The following is a 19221-nucleotide window of genomic DNA, read 5'->3' on the forward strand; positions in this document are numbered from 1 at the left end:
AGTGAGTCATATCTAAATGAAAAATAAGTTAATTATTTTTATTTAAATCTGTTAAATATAGTTTTTTTAGAAAATATAAAAACTTCTTTGCAATAAATATTCATTTGGAGAGAAGTATAGAGGGCTACAAGACGTACAGTGAACATAATACATTGTGTTTACCAACATTAGTCTTAGCTAATGAAAACAACAATGCATTCATTTCTATGGTGGAGTACTGACCGGCATTAATTGTTATGTGTAACGTAATAAACAGGAGGTTCATGTCCAAGATGTAAACCAGAGAAAATATTCGATCTAAATAAAAATCAATATTGTGTGTTTTTTGAATTCCTCGCCAAGTTACTCAAGGGCTATCTGCGCTAGCCGTACCTAAATTATTAGTGAAAGGAGTAGAGGAGACGCAGCTAGTCATCCACCGCCAGCTCATGACCTACTTTCTAACCAACGAATAGTGAGATTGACCGTCACAATATAACGCCCTCGCGGCTGAAAGGGCGAGCATGTTTTGTGCGACGGGGATTCGAACCCACGAACCTCAGATTACGAGTCGAACGCCTTAACCCACCTGGCCATGCCGGGGTAAAATAAATATTAGTGTGGAAAAGAAACACAGAAATTAGATTTGTAAATAAATATAAAATACGACATAAATACATTCACTAAGTGGTTCTTTACTCTTACTTATATCAGTAGAACTACATCAGTTTCAGTACTAGTGGTGACAGGATGAATCTATTTATATTTGAAAAGTAACACAAGTTTCACTGAACGTTAGGCTGTATATTAAAAATTATATGTCCGGAGATGTGACTCAACTTATTAACACCACATATAAACAACTATCCATGTTACCATTTTAATACACACACACATATGAATATATATAATATTTGTTGTTGTGTAAATAAAATTGTAAATCTCATACATTTCACATGATGATTCAGGTTTTTAGTTTAAGTACATATTAAATGTAGAACTGAATCGATAACAGTCAAATTATCATTCATATTGAAATATATTATAAGCTATATTTTCTGACTGACACTGTTTGAACCTTTTACTAATTGTTGTACTATACAGTAATGTTGATAACACTCTGTCGTTTATAAAGTACATGAAATAATACTTTGTGGGTTGGAATGAACAAATAGTAATATGGACATTGTGTACAGAAGTTGTATGGAAGCTGATCTAGTGTTTTATAAACCATGATATTTATATTAATAGTTTACGTACATTTAAATTTGATAGTAAATGTTTCATTTAGTTTGTGGTTTTACTTACCTAAATAAGTAATGTAGTACCCATAAAAGGTATTATACTCCATCGATACATATACTGTTTTAGAAACGTGAATAATTCATTTCTGGACAGTAACTGACCAGAAAGTATTCAAGAAATGTACTCTGACAAAAGTTTCATATGAAATAATGTCCAAAAAACTACCAAAATGTTTTAATGGTATCTTATACAATGATGACATGTTGAGACACCCTAGCAACACACTCTCTGATTCTAATTCCTGGACACCATTACCCTCAGGTATTTAATTTATAACACTATGCCCCCTCACGTATTAACATATTACAAAACAGTTTGCTAGCTGATGTCTTTTATAGTGCATGTCCATAAAATAAGTAGTTCTGGTAAGCATGTTAGTAAGATGAGGTGAAAGTTAATCTTTGATATTATATTAACAAATATCCGACGTCTAATTTCTAGCTGTAGCCGAGCATGCAGAACATTTTTCTGAATAGATGTCCTCCATGATCGGCTTCAGCTAGGGGGTAAATTATGAGCAATGACGAATTGCGTGAACATCACTTCTGCATTTATGGTTTCATATTTTGAATTCTTATTCATAAATGTTGTTATCTGCATATTTTGTCGCTATGCTGGGACCAAAACTACAGCTATTGTACAAATAGCTTGTGTTGGTTTGCAAAAATGACAAAATTATTTCAAGCATACTTACTAACAGTGTTTACAGTTTGTCCACGGATGGATCCACAGACATGGATGACTCAAAACTGTATCAGGAGAGAATATTTTCAAGATTTTGGACCATGAACTGACAAAGAGGAAAATTCCATGGGGAAACTGTCTTAGTTTTTCTTCAGACAATGCCTTAGTTATGTCTGGTATAGGTAAAGGTGTGATGGGACACACAAGACGACAACCTAGCATTTATTTCATGGGCTGTGCCTGTTATCTCATGAATATTGCTGCCCAGAAAGCTTCCAGAGAAGTGCCCTGCCCAGTTTCTGATATACTGATAGATATTTACAATTTTCTGGACAAAAGTGATAGCAGAAAACAACATTTCAAAGAGTTTCAAGGATTGTATGACAAAGAAACAAGAAAAATTCTACAACTTGTTAACACAAAATAGCTATCACTTCGGATGTGCCTCAACAGAATATTGGACAGGTATAAGCCACGGAAGAGATATTTTCACTCTGTAAAGGAAAAACTAAATTTAAAAGTATCTAAACGTGCGACTCAGTCAGACAGAAAGACTTTAACAGTCAGGATATCCTCTCAGCCAGACAGAGACACAGTCAAGACATCCTCTCAGCCACATAAGACAACAGTCTCTAAAAGCAGACAAAGAAACATTTGATGTAACACAATATATGTTTAAGCTGTCTGACCTTGAACTAAAGAAGAGACAATCAATGAGAAGAAAACGAAAACTAACAAGAAAGTAACTAAGAAAAGTTATGCACACAGCAAGTTAGATAAGTTAACAGTTTTCTTGGACAACAAAATGAACTTGTTATTTTGTTTTTTTCTTCAGTCTGCAATTTCTCTACTTGAGCAAGCCAATTTGATATTGCAAAGATAAGAACCTCGTTCCAAGTGAAGAATTCTCATGTATCGCTTCTTTTACTATTGTTTTAAAGTCTTATAACAAGCGTTGTATAACATAGATATCAATATTTAGAGGTAATATTATGTTTATAGGTTTTAAATAATTTCACAGTGTACATGGACGTCATTAATCAATAGATAAAGGTTATTTAATACCTGCATTAGTGCGTTGAGTTATATAGGTAACAATAATTTACTATCATGTCCGTATTAAAAACGTAAATATCTTGATTGTTTTCAGACTCCTAGCAACTAATTCAGAAAGGTTTAGGATTAGCTATAACTGTGGTCACGGAGACAGCGTTCTTTTCGGATCCACTATTGGTCAAGCTTTAAATAATGTATCTTACGATGTTGGTGACCAATTAGCTTTTGTTTTCTGTCATCAGGATGAAACTAATCAAGAAGTATGTAACTTGGTGAAGCATTTATAGATTATTATAAGCCTAACATCCAACTCTATCATACCAAATGTGTTTTTAATGTATTTATATAATATTATAAGCCTAACATCCCACTCTGTCATACTAAATGTGTTGTTAATGTATTTACAGAATATTGTAAGCGTGACATCCAACTCTATCATACTAAATGTGTTGTTACTGTATTTAAAGAATATTATAAGCCAAACATCCAACTCTAACATGCCAAATGTGTTGTTCATGTATTAACAGAATATTGTAAGCCTAATATCCCACTCTATTATACTAGATGTGTTGTTAATATATTTAAAGAATATTATAAGCCAAACATCCAACTCTATCATACTGAATGTGTTGTTAACGTATTTACAGAATATTATAACCCTAACATCCAACTCTATCATACTGAATGTGTTGTTAATGTATTTAAAGAATATTATAAGCCGAACATCCAACTCTATCATACTAAATGTGTTGTTAATGTATTTACAGAATATTACAAGACTGACATCTTGTCAGATCACTTCTAAACGTGTTATTAATTAAGTTACAGACTACTATAGGCCTAACATCTTACACCATCACATCTGAATGTGTTGGTGATGTATTTACAAAGCATAATCAACCTGTCATCTTACTAATTTCTAAATGTGTTGGATATATTACCATACTGTTTAAAGCCTAATCTTTAAGCTGTACATGTATCTTTGATGATTCATGTCTACTTAAATATACTGTTGCTATGAATGTACTGGTTAGCGTGTTCTTAGATGCGCTGTACCGATATCTTTATCGGTACATGTTTTGTAAGGTACACTCTACTTATAAATGTACATGTTCGTATGTTGTTATACATACAATAGTTAGAGACGCACTGGTTTATATGTTGTTAGACAAACTGTAGCTCTATCCTTAATGGTTCATGTTGTTAAATATAATTTATATGTTGTTAGATATAATGTACCTGTATCTTTACAGGTCCACATGTTGTTAGATATAAAGTACTTGAATCTCTTCTGTTTCACTTATTGTGAGATATACTGAGGTAATAAATATAGTGGTTCACATGCTGTTATATATACTGTATATATACTCGTTCACATGTAAGATATACTGTAGCTACAGATTACTCTTTGACATGTTGTTAGATGTACCGCATCTGTATCTTTACTTGTTCATGTGCTGTAAGATATATTGTACTTCCATCTTTACTGGTTCGGTTATTGTTACATATCCTGTTGCTATTGATGTACTGGTTCACGGGTTCTTAGATATACTATCGATATAAATATACTGGATCACGTGTTATTAGATATATTGTACATATAGATCTAACAGGTTTATGTTTTGTTCTATATTTTGTAACTATAGATATACTGGTTCGCTTGTTGTTAGATATACTGTACTTGCATCTTTTCTGGTTCAGTTGTTGTCAGATATATTGTAGTTATAGATGTACTGGTTCATATATTGTTAGATATACTTTAATAGCAACCTCAGTGGTTCTCGTGTTAATAGACATACAGTCACGTGCTGTTTGATATACTATAATTATAGATGTACTGGTTCACGTGATCTAACATAAACTGTATCTTTACTGAATCATTTACAGGTTCATGTGTTATTATAGATATAGTACCTATACAATTACTGGTTCAAGTGTTGTTAGATATACTGAACTTGTATCTTTTCTTGTTCAGGTGTGATTAGATATACTGTTCTTGTATCTTTACTGGTTCACACGTTGTTAGATTTGCTAATGCTATAGATACACTAGTATACGTGTTCTTAGTACATTGTTCTTATAGATGTACCTGTTTACGTGTTCTAAGATACGCTGTACTTGCATGATTTCTGGTTCGCTTGTTGTTAGATATATTGTAGTTGTAAATGTACTGGTACATGTGTTCTTAGATATACTGTACTTGTTCACAGGAACACGTGTTTTTAGATATACTGTAGTTACTATTGTGCTGGTTCATCTGTTGTTAGATATACTGTACACGTACCTTTACTGGTTCATGTGTTGTTAAATATAATACACTTGTGTCTTTACTAGTTTACATGTTGTTAGATATACTGTAACTATAAATGTAATGTTCATGTATTGTTAGATATACTGTACATGTATGTTTAGTGGTTAATGTTTTGTTAGGTATTGTGTACTTATAGATATACTAGTTTATATGATGTTAGATATCCTGTAACCCTATCTACACCAGTTCATGTATTGTTAGATATACTGTACATGTATGTTTAGTGGTTAATGTTTTGTTAGGTATTCTGTAGTTATAGATATACTAGTTTATATATTGTTAGATATCCTGTAACCGAATCTACACCAGTTCACGCGTGTTAGATATACTGTTCTGTATTTTATTGATTAACATGTTAATCAATACAAATTATACAGATTATAATACAGATATACTGTATTTGTAGATGTACTGTTTCATGTGTTGTTAGATGTATTGTGCTTATATCTTTACTGTTACTGGTTATCTTTACTGGTATACATGTTTTTAGGTATACAGTACTTGTATTTTTACTTGTTTACGTGTTGTTAGATATACTGTAGCTCTTGATGTACTGGTTCACGTGTTGTTAGTTATAATGTAGCTATATATTATTGGTTCATGTGATGTTAAATACACTGTACCTGTAGCTGTAATGGCTTACATGATGTTAGATATATTTCAGCTGTATATTTAATGGTTCATATAATGTTAGTTTTACTGTACTTTAAATAAAATTCTATAAAGTTCCATTGTTTGTACCACACACTGATCAGCTAGCAGCAAGTTTCTTAGAGCTTGGACTGAGACCTGGAGAACGTCTGGCAGTTTGGAGCACCAACTGTTATGAGTGGGTTCTAACTCAGCTGGCTGCAGCTAAAGCTGGACTGGTACTAGTAAGGATATCTGATATTATCTTTAACTATAGTAATATTTTGAAATATCTCTATCTTCACAAACATGAGATATATGAATTTAAATTTTACATCTGAAATATAGAGTAAATAAGAGATTCTTCTGTAACGTGTACTAATATATGTTAAACATATACTCATGGATTTGTTAACATAAACTTACTTTTGTATGTTGTGTGTTTTAATATTAACATGAACAATCGTTGTCTTACTACTGCTTAAATTTGTAACATAACTTTTGTGTGTTATGTTTTTTGTTCCAGGTCAATATCAACCCTGCCTTCATGCCTTCTGAACTAGAATACTGCTTAAAGAAGGTAAACTACTATACTTTGTTTGGTATAAAACTCAAGTAGTTGTTACAACTATGGTTGATAAGAATTTTAAATATAACAAATAAAGTGACATGTGAACAACGTGTTAAAATATCTATAAAAGATATGTAATATTTAAGGTCACAGAATATGACAGTGTATAATATTAGCTTGTGAAAGGTATTTTCAATTATTTTTGGATATGTTTAAAATTATTCAGAAAAGTTTTTTATCAATTCAGGTTCTATCTGAAGTCCACATTTTCCAAACAAGCTAGTGATTCGACAGTTTTTTATATATTAGCCCATGTTACTTCCCGCAGAAATGTATATTATTATCCCAAGTTTGGAGTATTTAGTTTTAAAATGTGGCTATCTCCACATTTACCGTAAACCATAGCCTATAATGTCATCTGGAGGTCAAGGTGGTCATAATGGCCATTTTTTGGCAAATAGGACGACCAAATGGTATGAAACTGAAAAGGTCGTATTTTATGGTAAATCATATCATCAGTCTTTCTGAAGCCTTAATTAGATTTGTTACTTATTGATCTCCTTTCACATTGGTCTTTCTCATATCTTTATTATTTCACTACAGGTGTATAATTAACGTTTAACTTCCCTTCAGTAAAATATGTTTGTGATTTCTCCCAACATTTGCGTGCACTCCTTCAGCTAAATAGGTTTAATTTATCCACATCTGTTTTTTCTGTGTATTCGCAAGAATCACGTATAAAATGACTTTACTAAAATATATTTGGTTTCGACAAATTTTGATTCGCCTTGTTTTGCATCGTGAAGATAAGAAACATTTTTTAATTAAATAATAAAGTCAGAATATTATTCACTTACTTATAACCACACAGCAGAATTAACGACAACAAAAGTAGCAAACTTTTCCAATCTTAAAGTGTCATGTAAAGCACATGCTAGAAACAGTAGATATATATATCCAGTTTTATTTCATTAAAATAAAAATATAAGTAAACAGATCATCATGAACTCTTATTGTGTGTATATCACGATTCATATGGTTGATTTAGAGAAAAGAACTCAGGATATATTTGTGTGTTTATATATATACACTTTGTTTACTAATAAAATACTATATATCAACTTTCTACGTTCTTTACAACATTTTACTAAATTAAAGTACGTTTTATGTATAAAATCGAAACACTTGAAGAGATGAACAAACTGTTCTACCTTTCTAGACCTCTTGTAAAGCACTGATTGCAGGAGAGTCTTTCAGAAAACAAGATTACTTCCAACAGTTGTGTTCTGTTGTACCAGAGATTATATCATCCAAACCAGGCCAGATTAAAAGTAGCAGGTAAGGTAAAGACAATATAGATTATAATGTTTAAACCTCGTCTGATTACATGTAGCGAGTAACATAAAGTAAAACATCTCAGAATGTTGAAACCAGACCAAATTAAAAGTAGAAGGTAAGGTAAAGAACAAAATAGATTATAATGTTGAATCCAGGTCAGATTAAAGTAGTGGGAAAGATAAAGTACAATATAGATTATATAATCTACACCAGATCAGATTAAATACATCAGATAATTAACAGTACATAATACATTATGATGTTAAACCAGATCAGATTTAATGTAACAGATAACTAACAGTACACAATGCATTATGATGCTAAACCAGGTCAGATTCAATGTAACAGATAACTAACAGTACACAATACATTATGATGCTAAACCAGGTCAGATTCAATGTAACAGATAACTAACAGTACACAATACATTATGATGTTAAACCAGACCAGATTAAATGTAACAGATAACTAATAGTACAAAATACATTATGATGTTAAACCAGACCAGATTAAATGTAACAGATAACTAACAGTACACAATACATTATGATGCTAAACCAGGTCAGATTAAATGTAACAGACAACTAATAGTACACAATGCATTATGATGTTAAACCAGGTCAGATTAAATGTAAGAGATAACTAACAGTACCCAATACATTATGATAATAAACCAGACCAGATTAAATGTAACAGATAACTAATAGTACACAATACATTATGATGTTAAACCAGACCAGATTAAATGTAACAGATAACTAACAGTACACAATACATTATGATGTTAAACCAGGTCAGATTCAATGTAACAGATAACTAACAGTACACAATACATTATGATGCTAAACCAGACCAGATTAAATGTAACAGATAACTGACAGTACACAATACATTATGATGCTAAACCAGACCAGATTCAATGTAACAGATAACTAACAGTACACAATACATTATGATGCTAAACCAGACCAGATTAAATGTAACAGATAACTAACAGTACACAATACATTATGATCCTGATCCATACCAGATTCAATGTAACAGATAACTAACAGTACACAATACATTATGATGTTAAACCAGACCAGATTAAATGTAACAGATAACTAACAGTACACAATACATTATGATGCTAAACCAGACCAGATTAAATGTAACAGATAACTAACAGTACACAATACATTATGATGTTAAACCAGGTCAGATTCAATGTAACAGATAACTAACAGTACACAATACATTATGATGCTAAACCAGACCAGATTAAATGTAACAGATAACTGACAGTACACAATACATTATGATGCTAAACCAGACCAGATTCAATGTAACAGATAACTAACAGTACACAATACATTATGATGCTAAACCAGACCAGATTAAATGTAACAGATAACTAACAGTACACAATACATTATGATCCTGATCCAGACCAGATTCAATGTAACAGATAACTAACAGTACACAATACATTATGATGTTAAACCAGACCAGATTAAATGTAACAGATAACTGACAGTACACAATACATTATGATGCTAAACCAGACCAGATTCAATGTAACAGATAACTAACAGTACACAATACATTATGATGCTAAACCAGACCAGATTAAATGTAACAGATAACTAACAGTACACAATACATTATGATGTTAAACCAGGTCAGATTCAATGTAACAGATAACTAACAGTACACAATACATTATGATGCTAAACCAGACCAGATTAAATGTAACAGATAACTAACAGTACACAATACATTATGATCCTGATCCAGACCAGATTCAATGTAACAGATAACTAACAGTACACAATACATTATGATGTTAAACCAGACCAGATTAAATGTAACAGATAACTAACAGTACACAATACATTATGATGATAAACCAGGTACAAACACTTATGTTTATCAATCATTTTTCTCTTCTTAGATTTTTCATTAAAACGCTTTTTAACAGAGGCTTTCATCATACTTTTCGATGCACTCTTATTGGGGGAACGTCCACCATGTTTGTTGACATTGTTAATTACCCGGATGTTGATAAGTTTAATCTAACCAGTCTTCAAGCGGGTAAGTGAAAAGTTATTGTGTTGTATTTAATTTTATTAGTAATATACTGGAGAGGAATAAGCAGCTGGCGAGTAGGATTCGTATCTGGTCCGAACAGTGGGTACTGAATCTTTCTCTCCATATTATGGATTTCCTAACTCTTGATAAAAAATAAAATAATATAAAAACAGCTAATTGGTAAACGACAACATATACACAGCCCTATTACAAAATCACTAACACATTCAGAACTCCACTATTTGTCACACAAATCTTTGGTATAAATGTCTTCCTTTTCCATCCAACAGGGATGGTGAGGAGGTTTGTTGGTTCTGTCAAGATACTACGTTGTGGGAACATCTTGGTTGAAACATCTACCCCAAACTACAGTTAACTTCTTCTGACTTCTAAAGCCATTTCGGATATACACATTGATGTTGCATTCCATGCTACACTGCTACCAAGGAGTAATTATTGAGATAAAAATTCCTGGCAGGTATCTTCAGGTAATGTTTTTCTGCTGTGTGAGGTATCTCAACTCCCAAGGACAGAATAATACTCTCTCACCAATGTCTTAATTTTGAAAGTTACATCGCCATGTCCACTTGCCTCTGTCCAGTCACGTAATCTGAATTCTGAGGTTCAGCCATACTTCCTCAAGCCTCTCTGGTGGGTCTAGTGTCAGTTATGTGGATATTCTAGGGCATCATATTATAGTTTTTTGACGTGCTCTTGTGTTGTAAGCAAAGACTATGATGCTACGAGTGCAAACTGGAATCGCACTGTGTTAACCCTAGTGGTTCCCATTCATCCTATTTTCGTTCTTGCTCAACATGAGTAGAAAAATGTGATGCATCATTTTAAAATGTTTGACAACATTTCTTGCCCTGAGCGTTAGTGTCATCAAGTCCATGTGGACAAATGATGCTGCCAATGTGCCACTGCTTCAGTGTTTGTCATTACAGATCTTTCTGTGTTCTTAACAAAGTCGTTTGCCAAACATGTGAAGAGTCATTTGTCTTTTATTGCTAAGGAAGTTAACAATATGCTCCTATCTCATTTCCCCCCATCCCTTCTAGTGACTGCGGCTTCACTTCCTTCGTCTTAGGCTTTTGGTTTCAGCTCGGGACTATTTTCTTCGATCCTGAGATATAAAACGATTATTCGTTCACGCCCTCATTCGCTGAAATCTCTGTCTATTGACAGAGGTTTACTCATTTAAGTCAGAGCAGGATTCACGGATGTTGAGAAACCTAATAAAGATAAATCGGTGTTTTTTTTTTAACATCACAATGACCTGTGCATGGAGATGTGCTACAGCTCATAATCTTCTCATTGTTGTTAACCAGATCTGGCAGAAAAATGTTTTCCTGATGCTTGACTCTGGACTATTGTTCTCGCATTCTCTAAGTCTGCTCTACGCTACCCTTTGGCACTTTGACTATCACTACCACACACAATTATTTATATTGAATTGAGAAGTGCAGTGGCAATAGGAGCACACAAGCACAAACTCGAGGACGTTTACAGTTAAAGTAAAAAATCTGGCTCTGAGACGAAGATTCATTCTTATAATCAGTTTTAATGTACTTTGTCATAATATTCTCTGTTACAATCATGTGTATCTTGTAATAAAATATCAAAATTCCTTCAACATAAATAACAAAACGTTCCCGAATGTTGTTTTCCAAATCATTAATAAATCATTTACACTAAATCGATTCAATAATATTTCAACCAGCTTATTCAATGCTAGGAAGGATGGCAATAAGACACCGTTCTTAAGCCAGAAACGTTGGATTAGTCTATCATAAGAATAGTGATAATTTTTCACTCGCTCTAAGAGTCTGTCTGTCTGAACTTCTTTCTCTACTGTGTTCTTCCGATTATGATGACTTCTCTTCAACTTGATTTTTCGCTTCAAACGTGGGGTTTTATGTAAAATATTTTAAGTATTCTCACAATCCTCCAAACAGTGTACACGTTAACCCCCAAAAAGATTTAACACTTAAATGGCCCAGAACTTTTAAAACCAGAACAAAAAACCACTTGTTCTTTGGTAAACATTTCTCATAGCTTATTCATTGCTTTAGTTTCACCATTCTTCATTAAACACTTAACACTTAAACTCTATGATAACATAGTTTCGTAATTACATACAGATTTTTATTTACTTGTAACAATTGTGTTACTTTCAGAACTTATTTGAGGGTACCCAAGTTCGGTAGAGCTCTTGAAGGATATAAAACAGAAGTTAGGTGTAACAAACCTCATTATAAGTTCATAAACAATTAAGAGTCCATTGTTTTACAATTTACTTACTGATGGAAAATATATAAAATATAAACTACATAAAATAATACTGGAAGAGTTAAACAAATTTATTATAATTATTAAACCACATAAACTAATACATCAAGAGTTAAACAAAGCTTAGGGGATTATAAAACTATGTCAAATAATACTGGAAGAGTGTAACATAGTTATGGAGCTATAAAATTGTATAAAATGATATAGGAAGAGGGGAACAAGGTTATGGTAATCATTAAACCTTATAAAGTAACACTGTAAGAATAAAACAAAGTTATGGTAATCATAAATCAGTATCAAATAATACTTCAATTGTTAAATAAAGTTGTGGCAATCATAAAACTAAATAAAATAATAATGGAAGAGTAAAATACAGTCATGGTAATAATGAAATATTACAAAGTAATACTCCCCAAGAGTTAAACAAGGTTATGTTAATCTTAAAAAAATAATAAAATAATACTGGAAGAGTAAACCATAGTTATGAATAAACAATATAAAATAATTCTGAAAGAACCAAAGAAGGTTATAGAAATTATGAAACTTTATAAATATGCTGGTAGAGTAAAACAAAGTTATGGTGATCATGAAATTATATAAAATAATGCTTGAAAGTGAATCAAGGTTATGTTAATCATGAAAAAAATAATAAAATAATATTGGAAGAGTAAAACAAAGCTATGGTAATCATGAAACAATATGAAATAACACTGGAAGTGTAAGACAGGATATGGTAATAATGAAACTATATAAAATAATAGTGGAAGTGTAAAACAAAGTTATGGTAATTATATAACTATATAAAATTATATTGCATGAGTAAAACCTTTATGGTAATCATGAAACTATATGAAATAATACTGGAAGAGTAAAAGAAAGATATGGTAGTCATAAAACTATATAAAATAATAATGAATGGTTAAAACAAGTTATGGTATTCTTTAATAAATTGTTTAGGCTGAGTATTCATGATGAAACTTTGTAGAATAGACGGTAATTGCATATTGTGGAGACGTTTCGAATGTATTCCGCGTTTCGTTTTCAAGTCAGCGTGTGTGTGACACAAAACTCAAACGAACTTGACGGAGGTTTAGTTTATATATAGAGAAGTTTGAGTAATTCCCTTCCTGATCAGGAATGTTGTGGTTCATCTCACATGAGATGTTATTTGACTGTACATGAAACTTTGTCTCTATTTATTTTTTAATGTTTACTTGTTTGAGGTATGAAGTGCTATGGGACATTATAAAAGTGAGCCAGAACCAGAGCCAGACAAACAAATATCAACACAAGAAGGCTTGTTTCAGGGCTGGGCAATATTGTTGTCTTGGTTGGGATCTAAAGATCCAATGCCTGAGATTTGGATGTGAGGGAAAACGGGAGTACCACGGAAAAATATCTCTTTTTCGTTTCTTTTTTTGAAGTGTATATTTGTATGATATTTCTGTAAACCTGTTTCTAAGAGTTGGTAGGTTACTGATTTAGTGTATATAGTTTACGTGTGTGTATGATGGTAGTCTGTTTGATGCTCTTAGTATTTTGTTTTGTTGTACTTGGATTTTCTATGGTGTGTTGTTAGACATATGTGTCTTGACATCCGTATTCTATAAACGCACAGATTTAAGCCTTGAAAATTTGGATGATAGTCTCTGGTGAGCAGTTTGAGTGTTTGTTAGATATGGTCATTAAATGTGCAGTATGTTTTTTGATAGAGAAGTGTATGTTGTTAGCATGTTTTTCCCATGTTAATCTTAAGTCAAAAGTGATGCCAAGGAATGTAATGTGCTTGTTCATGATGGTAGACGTATTGACAAGTGTGATGTTTATTTATTCCAGAGTTTTTCTGTGTCTTTTTAATTTTTATAAAAAGTGATTGTTTGTGTTTTGTTGGATTTAAAACTACTCTTCACTTGTTGATCCAGCTCGTGACATTATTTAGTGTTTCTTGAACGCGAGACATGGTCATTAGCGGGTTTCTAGAGATACTCCAGATAGTAATGTCGTCTGCGTATTGTGAATTGTAAGTGTACGTTAAAATTGGAAAAGGTATATCACTGACTAAAGTCATGTACATGAGTGGTGACAGGACGGATCCTTGGGACACCCTTACAGTTATATTAATAAGGTTTTATTGACCTTTACTTGGGCTGTTCTATCAGTTAATAAATTTGATATCCATTTAATAACATGGTGATTTATTTTCAGATGAGTTAATTTTCACTTAATGTCGTTATCCAAACACTATCAAATACTTTTTAACATCTAACAATACACTTATGGTTACCTGATTGTTGTAAAATGTTTTGTAAACTGATTCAGTGAGTTGTGTGAGCTGATCTATTGTTTGTCTGTTTTTCCTGGAAGCATTTTGAGGTGGGATGTAATTTATTTCACAGAAATGGTTATTATTTGTTATTTTCTGTTATTTTCAATAAAGTACAAAGCTACAAAATGGGCTATCTGTGCTCTGCCCACTACGGGTATCGAAACCCGGTTTTTAGCACTGTAAATCCGCAGACACACCGCTGAGCAACTCGGGTGCGCACAAAAATTGTGGAGTCGATTTGAAATGATTTTCTCTATCAGTTTTCCAAGACAATTTAACAGACTGATGGATCGGAAGTTATCAGGATTTGTCCTGTTTGTCACTTTGGTATCGTAGTGATAATGGGTTTTTTTTCCATGTGTCGGGGTAATAAACAGTTGCTAATGAGATATTCAACATATTTGTGAGATGTTGTAATAGAAGACTGACAGCTTTCTTGACAATAATATTTGATCATGTCCGGGTGAAGTGTTTTTCAAGTTTCTAATGTTAATTTTGAGTTTCTGTGGTGGTGATTTTTCTATTGATTGAACTTGAATAGTTTTCTAGTGTCTTACAGGGGAATTGTGTTGTGAAGAAAAATTGATTTGAATGTAGTTGTTGTTGGTGTTGTGTGTCAACGTTGTCCGATTTTAGGTCACTGAAGGAGGATTTTTTGTAGTCGACTTTCTCCGAGTCCGTTCATGCGATTGTGTTGTTGTGTGTTATGTGTTGTAGTAAGTAATTTGTGTTTTTGTCGGAAGAAATACTCTTAAATTTTTCCCAACTACTTTTGGTTTGATCTTTGTTTTTTTTTCTATATCTTTGCAACAGTTATATCAACTTATTTGTTTTGCTATTTTAATTTGATGTTTAATTTTTGCATTTGTTCTTTTGATCTGTGTTTTGATGGCCGGGTCGCGTGTTGTAAACTGTCTGCGTTTGGTTATTAGTGCGTTAATTTTTAATGTTAAAGTCCAATGATTATGTGAGTGTTTTTTCCTAGTATTCGGAGCTGTGTTTTTTATGGCTTTCTGTACGGCTCAGAAACTTGTTTAACATAATTGTCTAATTCTGTTTTACTGTTAGCAATTGCGTGTGATAGATAAGAACGTTGAGAATGGTCAATCTATTATAGTGTTTTTATATAATAATGGTCAATATAATGGTCAATCTATTATAGTGTTTTTACACAGAGGGTGTGAAGTACCTCGCAGCGGTGTAGTAGCGCGGGTGAATCATACATAAAAAGGGGAAATGGATACTGGTGTTTTCATCACGTACACTAAAGTTAGAGATTCTGTTTACTGTGTTCTTTGGAACTATGATGAAATCAAATACGTCATATGAGCAGTTGACAACCGAAAAATGTACAGGAGTATCGCCGTTTATAAGGTGCATGTTGTTTATAGAAATTATTTTTTATAATTAACCCTCTATGTGTGTTTGTGTTTCCTCTTATATCTGTGTGTGGGGAATTAAAGTCTCCTATGATAATTGGTTTTGGATTTATTCATAGCTTTACTAGTCTTTATAAGGACTAAGGGGTTAGATCTTGTTATAATCCTGTTATTCATAGCTTCACTAGTCCTTATAAGGACTAAGGGGTTAGACCTTGTTATAATACTGTTATTCACAGCTTTACTAGTCCTTATAAGGACTAAGGGGTTAGACCTTGTTATAATCCTGTTATTCATAGCTTTACTAGTTCTTTTACTAGTTCTTATAAGGACTAAGGGATTAGATCTTGTTATAATCCTGTTATTCATAGCTTTACTAGTTCTTATAAGGACTAAGGGGTTAGATCTTGTTATAATCCTGTTATTCATTGCTTTACTAGTTCTTATAAGGACTAAGGGGTTAGACCTTGTTATAATCCTGTTATTCATAGCTTTACTAGTTCTTATAAGGACTAAGGGATAAGATCTTGTTATAATTATGTTATTCATAGCTTTACTAGTTCTCTGGCATCGGACCTGTAGGTCCCAGCCTCATTCTGAAAAGGGCCGTTTACCCAGTCACAAGGTATCTAATCTAATCAATCATAGTAAATTTTAAAAATCAATTCGCCAGCCGCCAGTGTACTCCGTCCTCGAGCCAAGGTCTGGCTCACTTCACTTTCGCTGCTCTCGTCCAGTTCTCCCGTCCTTCTTCTCACTCACAAATACCCCACTCCATTTTTGAAAAGTAAAAATTCCACGGATATTTTAAATATTTCTCATGTAAGGGGACGAAGAGGAACTACAACGTTCCTGAACACCCCTGTTGTAAAGAGAACTCTTCTGATTTCTCTCTCTCTAAACTAACCCCTGCCACGTTAGTTTGCGTTTGCGTTTACACACTCACTTGAAGACGAAAGACAGAAAACTTTTTTCTTTCGAAACTTCGTCCTCTACTCGTGCAAATAGTCATCGTGTAGCTTTTCGCAAAATTTAGTTATTTAACATGACGGCCTTAAACTTTTAATGTATTTGAAGCATTAAAACTAGTAAGCCTAATAATAATACTAAATTGTAATGTTAACAATAATGTATATTATACATTCATAACTATGTAACAATGTACTGTTATTTTCACGTAGTCAGTGCCCTGGAGATTTTTCTATAACATCTGATATTATTATAATTGATATTGTATTTTGTGATATTGATACCTTTGTGATGTCTTGGCTATTCATAAGTGTTACGTGAACAATAACTTATATTGTTATTATTTGAATTATTAAACTCAAAATATTGAATTGTCGGAAAAGTTTAAGAGTTGCAGTAACGTTATTGTTAAATTTGTTAGTTGTAGGACTAGATTCAATGTAACATGTACCATGCTGTTGAATGTTGTACGTTGATCTGACTCTATGCATAATATTTATTTTAATATTTTAATTTAAGGTTTTTGGAGTTCTAGACCAGCAAATGGAAGAAGAAGCCTGTGTTTGGGTGAAACTAAAAGGTGGATCAACGGTAACAGAAACGGAACTTTGTGAATATTGCAGAGGAAAAGTCAATATTATGTTAATATAACACCAGCTGTTATCACTTTGCTCACCTTATGTGATATTAATAGTGTAGCTCAGTAAGAAGCTATAAACACCGAACTTACCTCATGTCATATTAACACAATAGCTAGTTGATGTTAACATCACATCAACTGAATATATATAAAAAAATAAAACAGACCATTATACCATCAGTTGTTAAGTATTCGTTAGGTGGTTACAACAACAGAGATTTTACTGGTCTAAAAATGGATTACAATGTGGATTTTTAAATGTCAACAGTTGTTGTTTTATTCACGCTTACTTTTATACACTCTTGTTTATCATGTAACATCTGTAATATGTTATTATAAAACAACCACACAGAAATTGTCAACTGGGATAGATCGAGGTTTTACTTGCACAAATAGATCACCATATAAAACGTTCATCAAGAGAAGTAACATTCAGGTTATGTACAAACAGAATAATACTTTTAAACACCTGAAGATTTTGCGAACCAATAGAAGTAAAAACTGATGAGTTCTGGTATTCAACAAAAAGCGTTCTGGACAACGAGGTTTTGTAGAAACAATTATGTACATATAATGATTTTCTCACACATTGTGAGCTACAGTAAACATACTAAGTATTGTCTAGAAACGTTTCTACTTATCTGATATTCTTTCGTCACGAACTATCACGTTTGATTTGTATTTTCTCATAACAAACTTTTATTTTTTGACTTATATTGTTTTGTCATGACTTTTGTCCTCTATTTTTAACAACCTTACAAGTATATCTGTTAAATAATAAGTTTTTTCTTATTTTAGATCAGCAACTTTAAGATTCCTCGGTACATCGTGTTGGTTGAAGACTTTCCAAAAACGTCGACAGGAAAGATAATGAAATATAAAATAAAAGAAACAATGAGAGAAAAACTTAAGTGTATGAAATGACCTGGTTGTAAGTGTATTATTGTGAAATTTATCATACCATAAACATTTGTAATGTTAACCATAATATTCTGTACTGTTTCTATTATACAGACATGAGTGATAAACAAGTGTTAACGTGTTTCTTTCAGTGAGTCATTTCTAAATAAAAAATCAGTAAATTATTTTTATTTAAATCTGTTAAATATAGTTCTTCAGAAAATATAAAAACTTCTTTGTTATAAATATTCACATGTAGAGAGATATAGAGGGCGACAAGACGTACAGTAAACATAATTCATTCTGTTTATCAACATTAGTCTTAGCTAATGAAAACAACATGGCAGTTATTTCTAACTGACCGGCATAAATTATAATGGGTAACGTAGTAAACAGAAGGCTCATGTCCAAGATGTGAACCACAGAAAATATTCGATCTAAATAAAAATATATATTGTGTTTTTTTAATTTTGCGTCCCTAGTATATTAGTGAAAGAAGTAGAGGAAAGGCAGCTAGTCATCACCACCCACCGCCAGCTCATGGCCTATTTTTTACCAACGAATAGTTGGATTGACCGTCACATTATAACACCATCACGGCTGAAATGGCGAGCATGTTTGTGCGACGGGGATTCGAACCCGCGACCCTCAGATTACGAGTAGAACACATCAACCTACCTGACTATGCTGAGCTAAAATAAATATTAGTATGGTGAAGAAACATAGAAATATGGTAAAGAAACACGCGACATAAATACATTCACTAAG

The 19221-nt window shown here is 32.4% G+C and overlaps 2 protein-coding genes across 5 annotated transcripts in view; both read left to right on the forward strand.

Moving 5' to 3' along the window:
- The window catches only part of LOC143247771 (medium-chain acyl-CoA ligase ACSF2, mitochondrial-like), a 68045-nt gene that overhangs the window by 1325 nt on the left and 47499 nt on the right, over positions 1–19221 (forward strand). For both annotated transcript variants that reach the window (XM_076496225.1, XM_076496226.1), the window contains exons 3-6: positions 3119–3284; positions 6091–6210; positions 6492–6545; positions 7756–7874. In XM_076496225.1, the coding sequence (XP_076352340.1) occupies positions 3119–3284; positions 6091–6210; positions 6492–6545; positions 7756–7874 (459 nt within the window). The remainder of the gene's footprint in view (positions 1–3118; positions 3285–6090; positions 6211–6491; positions 6546–7755; positions 7875–19221) is intronic.
- On the forward strand, positions 13180–18650 carry LOC143247774 (medium-chain acyl-CoA ligase ACSF2, mitochondrial-like). 3 transcript variants are annotated; one of them, XM_076496229.1, is made up of 3 exons: positions 13180–15939; positions 17433–17543; positions 18352–18650. In XM_076496229.1, the coding sequence occupies exons 1-3, from the start codon at positions 15913–15915 to the stop codon at positions 18475–18477; spliced, it is 264 nt and encodes an 87-aa protein (XP_076352344.1). In that variant the 5' UTR covers positions 13180–15912; the 3' UTR covers positions 18478–18650. The 3 variants fall into 3 exon arrangements, with proteins under 3 accessions (XP_076352344.1, XP_076352345.1, XP_076352346.1); XM_076496230.1 differs by having other exon boundaries at positions 17433–17504; XM_076496231.1 differs by lacking the exon at positions 13180–15939 and adding an exon at positions 15946–17032.

The sequence above is a fragment of the Tachypleus tridentatus genome, chromosome 3, assembly GCF_004210375.1.
Source record: "Tachypleus tridentatus isolate NWPU-2018 chromosome 3, ASM421037v1, whole genome shotgun sequence".
Lineage (NCBI taxonomy): Eukaryota > Metazoa > Arthropoda > Merostomata > Xiphosura > Limulidae > Tachypleus > Tachypleus tridentatus.

Excerpts from the sequence above, each read along its gene's own strand:
- LOC143247774 (XM_076496229.1), top strand. The coding sequence starts at position 15,913 with ATGTACAGGAGTATCGCCGTTTATAAG. Across the intron at positions 15,940-17,432 it reads GGAGTATCGCCGTTTATAAG|GTTTTTGGAGTTCTAGACCA; the intron begins GTGCATGTTGTT and ends TTTTAATTTAAG. Across the intron at positions 17,544-18,351 it reads GTGAATATTGCAGAGGAAAA|ATCAGCAACTTTAAGATTCC; the intron begins GTCAATATTATG and ends TTCTTATTTTAG.